The 15,941-nt window shown below is 44.2% G+C and overlaps 1 protein-coding gene and 1 non-coding gene across 3 annotated transcripts in view; both read right to left on the bottom strand.

Annotated features, from left to right (window-relative positions):
* RBPJ (recombination signal binding protein for immunoglobulin kappa J region) overlaps positions 1-15,715 on the bottom strand; it is a 160,717-nt gene extending 145,002 nt beyond the window's left edge. For both annotated transcript variants that reach the window (XM_055588187.1, XM_055588188.1), the window contains exon 1: positions 14,836-15,715. In XM_055588187.1, the coding sequence (XP_055444162.1) occupies positions 14,836-14,951 (116 nt within the window). In that variant the 5' untranslated portion in view covers positions 14,952-15,715. The remainder of the gene's footprint in view (positions 1-14,835) is intronic.
* On the bottom strand, positions 15,624-15,695 carry TRNAC-ACA (transfer RNA cysteine (anticodon ACA)). The gene has a single exon. It is a non-coding gene; the product is annotated as a tRNA-Cys (tRNA).
* Positions 15,716-15,941: the final 226 nt, after the last annotated feature.

The following is a 15,941-nucleotide window of genomic DNA, read 5'->3' as shown; positions in this document are numbered from 1 at the left end:
CACTTTCTAAATTAATTTATTCTACTGCCCTCCTTTAAGAAGATTTACATTAGAAAGATGCACCTGTCAGTTCATTTAATTCGCATCATTAATGGGAAAGAGCTGTTTGTAGAGCTGGAGAAGGCAATGGCATCCCACTCCAGTACTCTTGCCTGGAAAATCCCATGGACGGAGGAGCCTGGTAGGCTGCAGTCCATGGGGTCGCTAAGAGTCGGACACAACTGAGCGACTTCACTTTCACTTTTCACTTTCATGCATTGGAGAAGGAAATGGCAACCCGCTCCAGTGTTCTTGCCTGGAGAATCCCAGGGACGGGGGAGCCTGGTGGGCTGCCGTCTATAGGGTCGCACAGAGTCAGACACGACTGAATCCACTTAGCAGCAGCAGCTGCAGCTGTTTGTAGAGCATTGAAAATACTGAGAACAGGAACTCCTCACATGCATTTTACATTCCCTCTCCCTCCCCATCCCATCCTTGTATGACAGCTAGTGCAGAGCAGGACTCCCCAGGGAGACTCTGCTCCAACGTTGGGGCCACTCTGACCACAGTCGCCTAACTAGAGTGAAGGTGAAGCAGTGAACTGGGCCTCTGGAAAATGCCTTGTCTGGCATTAATCAAACCATTTGCTTTTAATAATCAATTTAAACAGTGAAAAATGAAATTTGAATCAAATGTTTGCAGTTTGAAACTGCAAAAGCACTTTCACAGAACAGTTTAAAAAGTATGGTCCACCCAGTTATCTGAGACACAGAGGGTGGGCTGGTCTGGACAGTTGCCACTGTTGATAGTTCAGCCAGGGCAGGAATGGCACTCTCCTGGCCACCCAATGGTGCTGATTTTTCTCTTCTACCTTCCATCCCTAGGAGCAAAACAGCTCTTTATGATTCTAGTCCTTAAAAGACACTTTCAGCTCCACTCCCCAGAACCTTTTCACCTCTCTACCTGAAAATGAGAAGTTCAAGTGTGGCATGCAAACACCTGCAATCTTCTTAGGAGGTTTTTACTGAAGTTCATCACCACTTGTCTAGTCTGGTCTTAGAATCATCCTGAATTAAAAGCAAGTCTAAGCGACTCCAGGAATTGAGATAAACATTTCAAATATTTTTTGCAGAATAGCCTGTTGTGCAAGATGTGTCTTCTCTAAGTGGCCCCTCTGTTTACTGCTAGGCTCAGACCACCATCCCCCTCCGTCCCACCCATCTTTCTGTTCAGTTGGGTTTAATTTAGTGATATTTATTAAGAACTACCAGGTAGGACAGATATTCGTCACAAATAGTTACTATTGAGCACATACTGTGTGCCAGGAAATTTTGTATCTATTTGTAAATTCCTCTTGGCATTCTAGATTGCCTACATATATATTTGTTCTGCAGATTTTCTTTGAACTGGTTTTAACATATTTTCTGGTTTTCCCTTATAATTTAACAAGTTAAAGTCTTTAGCACCTATTCATTTTGTATTTGTCAGGGTTTTATCATTTGGAAAATTATATTTTAGCACCTTATTTTTAGATGAAAATTGAAGGTGAATGTGAAGCACACATAATAAATTAACTAGAAAACCAAGGGAAGCAAAGAGAAGATAAAGCGGAAAAATCATTGAAGAGATCCTAATTAGAATGTCAAAACCTTGGCATTCTCCATCACAATACTATATGCACTGCTTAAAACATAGTAGGTGCTCAAGAAATATTCAGCAAATACGCTAGCTTGGAAAACAAGATATATATATGTATGTGTATATATATGTATATGAAATAAGCACACATATAGGAAATAGGCAGCAAGTAGGGAAAAGAACATGAAGATATCACGTACAAATAACTTGTAAAGATGACATGGATGCTGAGTCCAATTTTTAATAGCATGACAGAAGCCTATGGGGAAAAGTAATACATTTAAAAACCCTAATCCTGCCAGCAAAATCCTTCCTCTGGGCTTTTGGGACTAGAGAGGGTCAGGAGAACATTTCTCTCAGGGAAAAATGTGAGCCCACACATACAAGCCAAGTCTCTCCCTTTGGCTGACGTATGCCGTCTTTTCCTCTATCACTGCCATTCTGGGTAGTTTTAAATCCTGCAGGAGATGAACCACCACCCTCTGCTTCTGTAGGGCTATTGTGCCCATCACATCATGTCCCTCACAGATCAGCTTTTCTGTAGCGCTGCCCCTGTTGTCTTGGGCCCCTACAGCTTGGCCAGGCTGGCACTCACACAGCTCTCAGGGGTAACCCACAAGGACCACGCACTGGAGAACCCAGGCCCTCAGGTTTGTAGACTAGTTCCAAACCCAAGAGAGGAGAGAGGCTCCCGTCCGGTGGTGCAGGGGGTGGAGTGGAGATTCCTAAATCATTAACTAAGGAATTCCATCAACATTGGATTTGTTCATGAGTGCTAATGTTACAGAGGGGGGTCAGAGCCCAATTTTCACAAGTTTGTCTTTTTTCACTTAGAATCATGTGGCCCAATGATTCTGTTTCAGCCAAGATACAGAATACCATCTAGCCAAAAGAAACAGAATAATTTCAAAAGCGATTCTACAGGTTGAAGAAGGAAGATATTTGAATCTGCCCTTGCCGCAAGGGGCACAGAAAGATGTCTTTGCTAAATAGCCGTCTCCAAAGATAAAGGGACACTAAGCCTAACACTTGAAGTTTGCCTGTTTAAAGCTTTTTCTTAACACAGTGTGTGCTCGATTAAAGATCACACAATCAAAACCATTGTTGTATGTCTGATGTCTTGGTGAAGCAAGGACTTGTTTATACTTTTCTCTCCCGTTTAAATGATTCAAAGGGTTTCATATACAGCATTTAACCAGCAAACCCAGGAAAATGGAAAAGTAATTGACAGAGACAGCATTCCAGTGGGTTAACAGCAAAGCAAATACAAGCCTAGAGCCTGAGGCCACTTTAGATTTTTCATAGATTGCATGTTAATAGACTTCTGTGGATTCACCAGAACACGTAGCAGCCACCCTCGCATCCAGCGTGCCTCGACCATGCAAGATCCCTCAGCCCCCAGAGCTCATCTCTCTTGTTTTTTAGTTGCTAAATCGAGTCTGACTCTTCATGACCCCATGGACTGTAGCCTGCCAGGCTTCTCTGTCCATGGGATTTCCCAGGCAAGAATAGTGGAGTGGGTTGCCATTTTCTTCTCCAGGGGATCTTCCAACCCAGGAACTGAACCCACCTCTCCTGCTTGGCAGACAGATTTTTTATACCACTGAGCCACCTGGGAAGCCCCAGAGCTCATCTAGCATGCTCTAATTTCCAAAGCTTGGCTTTAGTCACTTAAGAAAAGAAGGCACTTTAAATTCACTGCAGCTTCAAAATTAGCATGTCACTTTTAATCTCTCTCTTGGGCCATGAAAATGATACGGTTTGGGGAAGAGGTGACAACTGGGGCTTGTCAAGACACCTCCTGCCCCGGTGGTTTCTCCTCAGGCCACCAACTTGACATGTTCCCTAACCACACAGCGAGTCATGAAGTCTTTCTGGCTTTTAATTTCTTCTTCCTACCCCAGTGGACTGTTGGGAGGTGTAAGCAGAATTATAAAATGCCAGGTTCCACCATTTTATTTTCTTTATTGGGAAACAGGTACCTACAGAGATTGAGAGCCTTGCCTAAAGCTACCGAGGTGGGATTTGAATCCAGTCACAGTGCACTTTACTGAATTAGGATTACCAGTCTCTGTCTAATTACCAGCCTTTGTCTGAAACAGGTGTCAGGGAACCAACAGCAGCGCAGGAGAAAGAGCACCCTATAAAGTCAGCATGGAAACTTTCTGTGCCTACACTTACTTGATCATTTATGTCTTATCGACAGGGACATCTAATTACTAGTAGTCACTGTAAGCATTCAGGGACAAAGTAGGCAACTCTCCATCACTTAAATGCTATCTTCCTCTATGCCTTCTCATCCTTGCCCGCCTGCCTGGGTATTCTAGATTCTCCCTGATCCAAAATTATACCTTCCCATATCTTCTTTCTGGTTCCAGAAATTCCTCAAATCCATTCACTCTTCAGTACATACTTACTGAGCACCTCCTGTGATATACCAGGCACTGTTCTAGGCGCCAGGGGTGGAGTGGTGAACAAAGTAGCCCAAATTACTGCACCCTGGGGTTTCTGTCCCAGAGGCTAAGGGTGGGAATGTGTGAGAGAGTGAAGCAGGTGGCAGAAGACAGGAGAAAACTAAAGTAGGATGCCTGGACAAAGCATGTTAGGTGGTGACAAGCACGACTGAGGAAAGCAAAGCAGAGAAAAGGGTAGCATGGTCCCCGTCGGGGTGGAGACTACATCTGTAGTTGGGAAAAGCCACCACTGAACCAAGACTCGCAGCCACAGGGGAGTGGATCAAAATTAAACTCTTTTGCCCCAAACCAGAGATGACACAGATACCACCAGGAGAAGCAAGCATGGGCCTGAACAGATTCCCAGAAAGATGTCTTGATGGTTCTACAGCTTTCAAGAAGAGGGAAGAGAGATGTCCCTGGTGGTCCAGTGGTTACGAATCTTCCTTCCAATGCAGGGGATGTGAGTTCTATCCCTGGCTGGGGAACTGAGATCCCACATGCCTCGTGGCCAAAAATAAATAATAAATAAATAAGGGAAAAAGAAGAAGGAAGAACATTTGGAGTCCCGAGCTCTGGGAGAGTGGCTGCAAGGGGCCCTAGGGAAAGCTGTGGTCACCTCATATGACAACAACAGCCATTTCCCCACTGCTCCCTGAAAGCTGGCGAGACAGCAGTGTGACTAGCTCCCTGGCCCAGGTCTTCTAGGCTTTTCCAAAGGAGGGTGTGCACCTTTTTTTAAAATTGGAGTACAGTTGCTTTACAATGTTGTGTTAGTTTCTGCTGTACAATTGCATGAATCAACTATATGTACATATATCCCCCCTCCCTCCCCCTGGGTGTGCATCTTTGCTCAGTCATGTCTGACTCTTTACGACCCCATGGACTGTAGCCCATCAGGCTCCTCTGTCCATGGGATTCTTCAGGAAAGAATACTGGAGTGGGTTGCCATTCCCTTCTTCAGCGGATCTTCCTGACTCAGGGATCGAACCTGGGTCTCCTGCATTGCAGGCAGATTCTTTACCGTCTGAGCCACCATCTTTGAGTTAAAACAGTCCAGGGAGTGGTTCTTCCCTGGTCTTACCATGTATACCCTCCTTCTCTTGGATCCCAGAATGGCCTTGGAGGTCGGCAGTCCTTGCTGCTTCCAGGGTTTCAGGGTGAGCACTGGAAGGGCCTTCACCCTTGCCTCCTTGCCAACTTCATGCCAAGGCCAGGGCCGGGCAGCATCCCACCTTCCCGGAGGTCGCCAGCCAGACAGTTTTGGAAAACGGGGAGCTTGGAAAAAAGTCACTTGAATTTTATAAAGTGGTAACTACTGTGAGGCTTTAGGTAATTAAACCTAAATGCCATTTTCCTGCTAAAGCTCTTGGGTGAGGTAACAGTTCTCTTTAATGTCAACTCAGGAAGTTTTACCCAAGAAAAAGGAGGTGGGGTGGTGGTGGTGGTGTTTGCCAAATCAGGAAATGTGAATTAACTGACAAGGAGCTGAGAAAAAGAGACAGAAGCGCCCCAGAAGAAGGGAAGTGGGGACAGTGATAGGCAGTTGGACCAATGAGTAAACTTGGGAAACACTGGGCCGGTTGTCAATGGAAATAAATTCTGCTGGGAGCACCTTCCATTTTATTGCGGGTTGCTCTGAAAAACTTGGAGGGAAAGAAAACCCCAAACTTAATGCCGTCTTCATGGAAGGAAAACCTAGGTATTAACAGGGATTCCAGCCTCGGTAATGTCAACATTCACCTTGGGCCTGGAAACTCTGGCTTCAAGAGCTTGCTCCAAGTTCCCGGTTTCACACCACAAGACTCACCAAGGCTTTCGGTGCAATGTATGATTTTAAACAATGAATACATTATGTAGATCAAATAAGACTTTCCTCCCCTCCACGAACCCTCCCCTGGTGTTAGACCTACCTCATGGTTTCAAACCTGGTTGGCACGCCCTAAGGACAGAGAGAAGAAAGCCCTGTTTTTAAGCAGGTGTTCAGGAACCAAGATGAATGAATCACTTTGGAAAAAATGAAGGCAAAATGCAAGTTCATCTGTTACCAAATCTGTAGTGAGTTTTAGAAAAGAGAATTAACCTTTTCATTTTCCTCTTGCAGATATTCTCTTAGTTTTATCTAGAGTCAGAAGTCAAAGGTCTGCAGTACAAGGAATTTTTGTCCAAAGGGTTTTTGCCCTAAATGTCTGTGTTTGCTCCCTGCCTAATTTTCAGACTGTCAATTAGGGCTGTCCTAGACAGGGGGCCTTTCAAGGGACTAGGCGCGTGACCCCAGGCACTGGTCCTGCAGAGGTGTGTGCACATGGAACATGCATGTGTGGTGTGTGAGTGTGTGTTGGGGGGAATGACGCTGGGCACAGTGAATGAAAGGACATCATAGTTTACATGCTAAAGTCTCCTGGTGTGTCCACACTGACAAACCTTGCTTTCCTATAGAAGGCTAGGTCTTCAACAAAAAGACTTCACGCAAATTGGACCTGGGTCGGATGGAGTGGGGTGAAACGCTTTCAAGAAAGACCACATCAATGCTTTTCAAACTCTAGTACCCTGGGTGCTTGTTAAAAAATCTCCGAGGTCCCACCCCCAAGAGTTCTGTGTTCCTAGGCAAGGGTGGAGCCAGGAATAGGTCTTTAAAACACCAGACCAGCAATTTCACTGGTTGAGGTACACCCGTTGACTTTATGAGCCAGATTCAGTTTCCTCACAGTCTTTCCGTTAACTCTTTAGTGTGTTGCTTCCCTTTCAGAGTGTGGATCCTTCTTGAAAACAGACATTTGCAGTCTCAAGGTCATCTGGGATGCCAGTGTGAACTCTGCCCTTCTTTCCCTCAGGCATTTTTCCCCCACCTCACTCTCCAGCCTCAAATTCTCCTCACCCCTCGCCTGCTTCTCCTTTTCCTTAGTTTAGTTCCAGCAGCCAATTCATGAGCTTCCTCTAAAGCTGGGGTTATCAGAAAGAATTAAGAAGCTGAGGTCTGGTTGAGGAGACAGACGTATTGAACAGAGCATTTCCACAGGGCGAGCCACATGTTAAAATGATCTCAAGTCCTGGGGCTCAGAGAGAAGGGAATTTGAGCAAATACTTTGAATGACCCCAAGTGCTATCTATGGCTTACCAGTAGCCGAAGTGGTGGTACAGGTCCAAGCTTTCCAGTTCCTCCCCACAATAAATTAAAGGACATGAATTTGCTAATTGCTAGTTTTTACCAGGCAAATAGCCCAAGAAGTCAAATATCAGAGAAAAAGAGCAAAATTGACTCAAGGTTATAATTAGGAAATGATACGGTGTCCAGGAGTTTCCCAGGTGGCTCAGTGGTAAGGAATTCACTTGCCAGTGTAGGAGATTCTGAAAACATGGGTTCAATCCCTGGGTCAGGAAGCCTATGTGCTTGTGCTAGTAGCTCAGTCATGTCCAACTCTTTGCAACCCCATGGACTAGGCTCCTCTGTCTGTGGGGATTCTCCAGGCAAGAATACTGGAATGGGTTGCCTGGCCTTCTCCAGGGGATCTTCCCAACCCAGGGATCGAACCCAGGTCTCCTGCATTGCAGGCGGATTCTTAAGCTTCACTCTAGTATTCTTCCCTGGAAAATATAGCCTGTAGCCTGTGGCCTGGGGAGCTACACTTCATAGCATCGCAGAGTCAGACATGATTTAGCAACTGAAACACAAACAACAAAAACAACGGATATACCTACACGGCTTCAAGACTGAATATTCCTGTGCAGTGTCCAGAGTGCCCAGAAATTGAACACACAGTTTGTTGTTGTTGTTCAGTCACTCAGATGTGTCCAACTCTTTGCAACCCCATGGACTGCAGCACCCCAGGCTTCCCTGTCCTTCCCCACCTCCTGGAGCTTGCTCAAACTCAAGTCCATTGTGTCTGTGATGCCCTCCAACCATCACATCCTCTCTCGTCCACTTCTCCTCCTGCTTGCAATCTTTTCCAATCTTTTCTAATGAGTCAACTCTTTGCATCGGATGGCCAAAGTATTGGAGCTTCAGCATCAGTCCTGCTGAGTAGTCAGGATTGACTTTCTTTAGGATTGACTGATTGAATCTCCTTGTAGTCCAAGGAACTCTTCAACAGCCTTCTCCAACACCACAGTTCAAAAGCATCTTGAACAAACGGTTATCAAGTTAATATAGGAAGTCTGTTCTAAACAGGTTTTCTAATAGATTCTTGCTCCCTTCATTTGCATAGGCAGGGATTGCTTGGGGGATGTAGTGGAGGAATTGGGAGATATTTACCCCTCCCCTTCCCCCAACCCCCTTCACTGCAGTTCCCTCTCCTAGGGGCAGTGCTTGACCTTGGATATGACACTTTCTGTTTTTGATCCCAGCTCAAAACACTTAAAACTTAAACTCTTAACAACTCAAAACACTTAAAAGTTAATTGGTAAAGTAGGCATAACAAAATACCTTTGCTTCCAGCTGCTTGACAGTGACGCGAAGATTTATGCACTGTTTCTGGCAAGATTACCTGTGTTCCCCAAAGGAGAAAATAGTGTGTGCACCTCTAGTGAGAAGGACACACTGAAGAGACACTTTTTTTTTTCCCCCACTGTGCTCCTTGCTGGCTAATTAGGAAACAGATTCATTAAGGCTCCGGCCCAAAGCGTGAAAGAGACCAGAGAGAATTACATCATTTCCTCTGTATCTTCCCTAAGGGCATCCTGGTTTTGGAGAGAATGACTCAGGCCACAGAAATGAAGCAAAAACAGCCCAACTTCCAATACTGATTATTTTGGATCAGAACCTCACACAGAAGAGAATACTCTTTTGGAAAAACAAAGGAGTGAGGCAAGCAAAGAACGTGGTTTTGTGACTGGGCTGAAAATAAAACAGAGGGAAGTTGACGCGAAGTCAGAGCATGTGCTGTGCTTTTCCTTCTCCCTTTGTACAAAAATCAAAACAGCTTACAGACTTACTCAACTAAGTTTTAGGAAATTTAGATCGGTAAAATTCTTGGAATAGAGGCATTAATTTAGAAGTTTACGCTTATTTTTTTCCCTCTTTTTTTTTTGTAGGAATGTCAGATGTAATTGGGCAAATAAATAGGAAGATCTTTTTTTTCGCATTCTGCAAGTAGTTGTTGGTCTCATATTGAAATTGTAAAATTTCCTGCCCCATGACTGCTTCATTAACTTCATTTCTTTGCCTCCAGCAGTAACCTGTCCTTAGAAATCTATGTTCTTGCTTAGGTGATGCTGTTGTTCAGTCACTCAGTTGTGTCCGACTCTTTGCGACCCCATGGACTGTAGCCCACCAGGCTCCTCTGTCCATGGAATTCTCCAGGCAAGAATACTGGAATGGGTAGCCATTCCCTTTTCCAGGGGATCTTCCCGACTGAGCGATCGAACCCTCCGCCTCCTGTATTGCAGGCGGATTCTTTACTGACCTCTCTGTCTCCCCTCTTTGCCCCCTCATAGCAAAGCCTTTTGTAGTGATCTTCTCAAACTGTACCTGTGATCCTACCATTTCCTCCACGTTAAAACTTCAACAGTCTTCAGTTGCCAAAAGGGACATCCTCTGAGCTACCAGGGAAGCCCTAGGATATGATAGGCTACTGATATTTACATATGAATAGGAGTTGTTCCCTTTTTTAAAAAACGTTAGTCCAATACACTCCAAGGAACCCAAGAATGATCCTTGAGCAGCGCCCATAGCAAATTCCTAAATTGGGAGTTTGTTATTTTGGCTGTTTCGTTTACAGTGGGAGCCTGGACCTGAGACAAGCCTTACCAAATCTCCAAGCCCCACCCCTCCAGGCTCCAAGACTGAGCACACACAAGCAAACATAACTTGGGGGAAATCAAGTTCTTATATCTTACAGATTTAGAGATCCGTTGAGCTCCATGAGCCCCAGGGAAAACAGGTAAAGTAAATGTTAGGTTTCTGTGTAACCCCATGTCCTACTCTATCTTGAAATCAAGAGAAAGGTCAACTTGCTAGCCATTTGCATCATGAGAAAGTGCAAGTTTAAAGCCATTTGGGTTTTAAAAGTTAATGTTATGAAAGAGAAGTAAAGCACCTCTTTGGAACTTGTGCAGTTAGACAGTAATTAAGAGGTTCAGATTATGGAAAGAAATTTGAAAAACATTTTTGATCATTAACACTTCTGCTTTTAGCACAATTTTCCCTGGGAATTGTAGAGTTTCCACCACTGAAGCTTTCTTAACTGAGATCAGCAGTGATAGCTGATTTTGTTTAAAGTTGAATGCAATGGCTCACAACTTTTCTCTGAAAAGTCATCCATCCATCCTCTATTTCCAGGATGTAGACTTTGTGTCCAGCAATGTATTAAGTGCTGGGAGCACCCAGGGAGTAAGATGTGGCAGGGCAGTCTGCTGGGGGAGAAAGTGAAGTCGCTCAGTCATGTCTCTTTGCAACCCCATGGACTGAAGCCTACCAGGCTCCTCTGCCGGGAGCCGGCATATTGCATACTGAGTGCATATTGCAAATTGCATACTGAGTGCAGCACTTTCCACAGCATCATCTTTCAGGATCTGGAATAGCTCAACTGGAATTCTATCACTGTCGGGAGCCAGCGTGAGGAAGTCCGCCCATGACAAAGGTCATGAGGAAGGAGGCTCGACATACGCAAAGGCGGGATCGAGCCTCAGGAGTCCCCCTGGAAATTCTCGAGCATCTACCCCCAAAACCAGAGTCTGCCTACTTTCTGCTTTGTGCTTTCACCTACACCTCTGACTTTACGGGGGCTGTGCCCCACTACGTCTCTCTGAAAAAAGAGTTAGCTTACAGTTCCAGTTAATAATTCCTGGGTGTGACAGTGTTTCAACCTACAAACTCCTTTGGAAATCCTCTAGCCTGCCTGAATAGGTTTTTCCGGCCACATGTGATTGTTCAGAGCCTCCCAACTGTGAGAGGCAGGAGATGTTCTAAACTGTCTAAACACAGATTCCTTTGAGTAGTTAAAAGACTGATTAGAAATTGTATTGGTGAAGGGTTTTTCACTTGTTGGCCAATGTTTGCTGCTAAGTCTCCATACTCCTTACCTACTGTGTCCTTGGCAGTGTATTGATTGATATAATGGGTGTATAGAAATGTAAGTAGTAGCCTCAATGTTTGTAACCTTGGACCCTTGAGTTAATTCTTTTCTTGATTGAGCCCACCTCACCTTTGCCCTATAGGAATGCAGCTTTGTCCAATGCCTTTTTGGAGGCTGGTTCCTGACTTTGGAATAATCACCTTTAGAGAAAAATAAGTTTCTTAAAATGTTAACAGGCCTCCTGGCCAGAAGATGATGTCAATCACCTGAACTTTTGCATATGATAAGTTTGAAAGCCTGGCTTCGATTAGAACCAGGAACTGCTGTCCTTGCATGACTCCACCCCTTCCCCCATTATCCTCTATGCACAACTTAAGGTATAAAAACTACTTTGGAAAATAAAGTGCGGGCCTTGTTCACTGAAACTTGGTCTCCCCATGTCACTCTCTCTCTCAAAATCTGGCTGAGTCTCCATCTGGAGCGTGGAACCAGCCATGCTTGCTAATTATGCCTGGGCTTCTAAGATCCGACCGGGGAGGCCTCAGTGTCTCCTCTCCTTCGGGAGAACGGAAGGACGCCTGCGGCCTATGTAAGTGGTGCAAACTTCTTGTCTTGAAGTTTTATTGGTCTCCCGCGTAAACCAAGCTACTCAGCCTCTTTTCTCCACTGAATTTTCCTACTGAGCTATCCTCATTCTATTACTCTTTATATCTTTGATAAATATTTAAATAAATAGGTCGCCTATGCCGTCTCTCCTTCGAATACCCTGGATCAGCCGGGGCTAGACCCCGGCACTCCTCCATCCACGGAATTTTCCAGGCAAAAGTACTGGAGTGGGTTGCCACTTGATAACTTCAAAGCATAAAATACCCCCTAGAGTAGGCAGAGGGCTATGGGAGCACAGAGTAAGGGCACCAACACCATCCTGAGGGCTAAGGGAGAGCCTCAATAAAATGATAAACTAAGCTGAGACTTGAGCGCAGTGAGCAGTTAGCCAGGGAGGCGCGCGGTGTGTTGGGGAGAAGTGTCAGTGTTTGTGACTGGACTGGAAAGGCAGACAGTGAGTATATGTGAGAGAGTGAGTGAGGGTGTGTGCATCTGTGATGGGAAGGAATGTGAAAAGAGAGAAGGAAGGAAGGGAATTACATGGCAAAATAAGGAAATATGGGGACAATGGAAGACTGTTGAAGTTTTAAAGTGGAGGAAATGGTAGGAGCACGTGTGTAGTTTTGGAAGATCACTACAAAAGGCTTTGCTATGGAGGGGGCCAAGAGGGGAAACAGAGAGGTCAGTTAAGAGGCTGTTGTAGTGCTCCGGGCTAATATGCTAGAGATCTAGATTAATAAGAATTTACTGATTAATTCAACAGATGTATTTAGCCGTTTGTTGAGACCCAGTTGTGAACAAAAATGTTTACCTCCTGTAACAGAGGTTAAAAATCTGATGGAGGAAATAGACATGGATGATGTAATTGTACATATAAATGTTAAACAGCAACTGTGGTAGGTGGTACTGTGACAGAGACTGCTTCTCCCCCTCCCCCCAACCTGTTGTTTGCTTCTTTGTCCAGGTAGACAGCTGAACTGAATTTGCTGTGGGGTATGGTCATGTGTCTGAAGTCTGGCCAAGGGTGTCTAAGTAGAAGGGATGGCTGTGGAGAGCTGTATATAGAGAGGAGCCAGTCCCCCTAAATGTGTGGAGGAAAGCTGCCCTGACAACCTGTACACTAGGTTAGAAGTGTGGGTTCAATCCCTGTGCTAGGAAGATCTCCTGGAGAAGGAAATGGCAACCCATTTCAGTATTCTTGCTTGGAAAAATCCCATGGACAGAGGAGCCTTGCAGGCTGCAGTTCATAGGATCACACAGTGGGACACTGAGCATGTGATGGATGAATGGATGTGTTACATGAGGAGGAAGTGGTTCCTGACAACTGACTGATGACATAGTTGAGTCTTTGTTATATCAGCTTTGTCTACCATAAACCAAGATATATTGTAAAAGAGAGGTACAGAGTGGACTTGGAGGACTGGGCATGGAAACTCAAAGCAGCACTCAGAGTGGAGAGAGGAAAACTGAATGAGAAAGGTATCCTAAAAGCCAACAGAAGATATTTAGTTTCTAAGTTAAATCAAATTAGAACTGATTTTTCTCTGATACTGTGCATAATGGGCAAGATTCTGGTGTCAAACCTAGAATGGTCATAAGACTTTGCTAGATTAGACTGTCATTTGAAAGTTCTGGTTTAAACTGGCTGAAAAGTTCTTATCTGTTGACAGAGAATTTAAACATATGCTTTAGAAGTTTTGCCTACAGTTATACAGACTGCACAGAATTTCTGACTCAAGGCATCACAGGAGCTGAAGTTCCTTTCGTTGCGGTTTTCTTTTTTCCCTTTGATTTTGCAAAATTCTCAAAAACGGATTTTGTGTGGAATGATTTTAATAACTAAAAAAAGGACCAACCACTTCCCTCTCTTCTTCCCCTTTGTCCTCTATTCACTTTTCTCAGTTCTCTTACCTTTGACTAAAGGATGGTGCCTTCCTCATTTTCTTCCTACTTCCCAAAGTCCAAATTAGCGCTTCCAGTCAATGTAAAACATTTTCCTAAGGAGATTATAAAAATGCTTTTCTGCCTTTTTCTTCTGGCTTTCCACCTCACTCTCTTAAAAACAGACAGACAAACAAAAACTCCTCTTTGCTGCTTATCCATTCAGCTCAGCCCTCTTCTCTTCCTTTTCTGTCTCTTCTCATCCTTTCCTCTTCTTTCTCATTTTACTCTTTGCCAGTCTCTTATGCTTCTATTAATACTTTTAAAATGTTTCTTTCTTTGCTTCTGCACCTTGGTTTAAGTCTACCACAAGTCAGTGCAATATCTTCCTCAGTTCCCAAATGGTATGTTTTTTTCCCCTCATCTATAAGTGGGAAAAATCATGCCTTTTCCCATGCATTCCCCTCCTCTATTTTTTTCATACCTTTTATATGCAAGATACCATTTTAGATGGCTCATTTTCTCTGCCCTCAAGAAACTTAACATGATAAGCAAGTAAAACTTTAATTATGCAAGATGTGTCACGCATGAGCAACGTAGGCAAGGAGTCCTGGTGAGATTGGAGAAAAGAGCAATCAAGTGGATTCAGGAAACCAAGGGGAGGATGGTGATGTGAGGGATTTCATTTTGTGGTTTGGTAAAGTCAGCGCCCTAGGAAAGTACAAAGGAGTAAGAAAAGAGTGGCATTTCAGTGAGGAGCACTTCAAAAATACAAAATGATCTGCAATTGCAAGGTACTGCTATTTTTGTCCTCTTATAGGTCAACACCATCAATGAAACAACTTCAGAAACCTCCATTGTTTGGCCATTTAAAAATGTCAGAATTATCAGAGCCTCTGGGTTTGTATCCTGAGTCAGCTAAAAGTTACTATAGATTTAACAGGTAAGAGAGTTGAAGATCAAGAGCATTAAAAGAATTTATGGTATCCAATTCTGAGTATGCCATAGCTAAAAATAGGACTGTAGCTGAAATCTAAAATGAGAGAATATTCAGCAATGACCCTTTATTTTTGGGGTTTCTGCCCTTAAAAGTTTAATAATTTTTTTTTTTTTTCAGCAAGAGCTCTTGTCCTGATTAGTGCCATCAGTACATGGAAGAGGATCTGTATTTGTACCAGACAAGCCATACAAATTGCTCATCATGGTCAAAGTTCCCTTTTAAACACATAGGTCCATGCTTGCTTTGTTCTGTATGATCCTGTTACCTTTGAAGCAGCCAGTGGGCGTACAGATGTTTCTCTGGGAGGGTATGATGAGTGGGAAGGCAGCCCTCCATAGACTTTGAGATGACTTGATGTGAGCACTCTAATGGAAATACCATCTACTTGATGCACCAATAGACTTGCTCATGTCCCAGCTCAGATTCTCTCTTTGTCATGGGGTTTAAGAGCCCTACAGGGAAAAAAAGAAAAGAAGGTGGTAAATAGAGACATATGGGGGACATAGAGCAGAGAGAGGTAGGAGAAAGAGGTAGGAGAGGTGAATACAGAAAAGTCAATTAATAGTAAGTAGGTTGAGAGATGGGAGACCAGCAGAGAAGCCAAGTCATGAAAATGGTGGACGGCTTTTGCTGCTGTTGAATGACTAGAGCTACTATTGCAACCTGAAAAAAACTGAATGATACCCTCTGAGGCCCCGACTGTAGCCACCGAGACTGTTCCTAGGATTTCTCACCTCTCCATGTGTTCTTTCCACAGACTTCCCCACTAACTGATGTAACACTAACATGTCTCTGCTCCTTCTTGCAGAAAAAATGTAGCTCACTTAGTAATTCACAGATTATGTTTTTATACTAGGTCACCATATGCAGAAAACTTACTCTCATGGGCTGTAGCCATACCTGTTCAAGTTGAAGTGTTGCTATAGTGAAGTCGCTCAGTCGAGTCCCGACTCTTTATGACCCCATAGACAGTAGCCAACCAAGCTCCTCCATCCATGGGATTTTCCAGGCAAGAATACTGGAGTGGGTTGCCATTTCCTTCTCCAGGGGATCTTCCCGACCCAGGGATCGAACCCGGGTCTCCTGCATTGTAGGCAGACGCTCTACCGTCTGAGCCACCAGGGAAGGCCTGAAGTGTTGCTAATTACATAATAAAATCCGTTGTCTAATTTATTCAGGTTGTAGATGGTCTTCTGTCCTTTCTGGTTCCTCTCTCTTTAAATATCTCTGTATGTGTGTGTGAAGTCTCTCGGTCATGTCTGACTCTTTGTGACCCCGTGGGCTGTAGCCTACTAGGCTCCTCCGTTCATGGGATTTTCCAGGCAAGAGTACTGGACTGGGTTGCCATTTCCATATCTCTAGTGCCAGCTA

The sequence above is a fragment of the Bubalus kerabau genome, chromosome 7 (genome assembly GCF_029407905.1).
Source record: "Bubalus kerabau isolate K-KA32 ecotype Philippines breed swamp buffalo chromosome 7, PCC_UOA_SB_1v2, whole genome shotgun sequence".
Lineage (NCBI taxonomy): Eukaryota > Metazoa > Chordata > Mammalia > Artiodactyla > Bovidae > Bubalus > Bubalus kerabau.
This window is presented reverse-complemented; position numbering and strand designations above follow the sequence as displayed.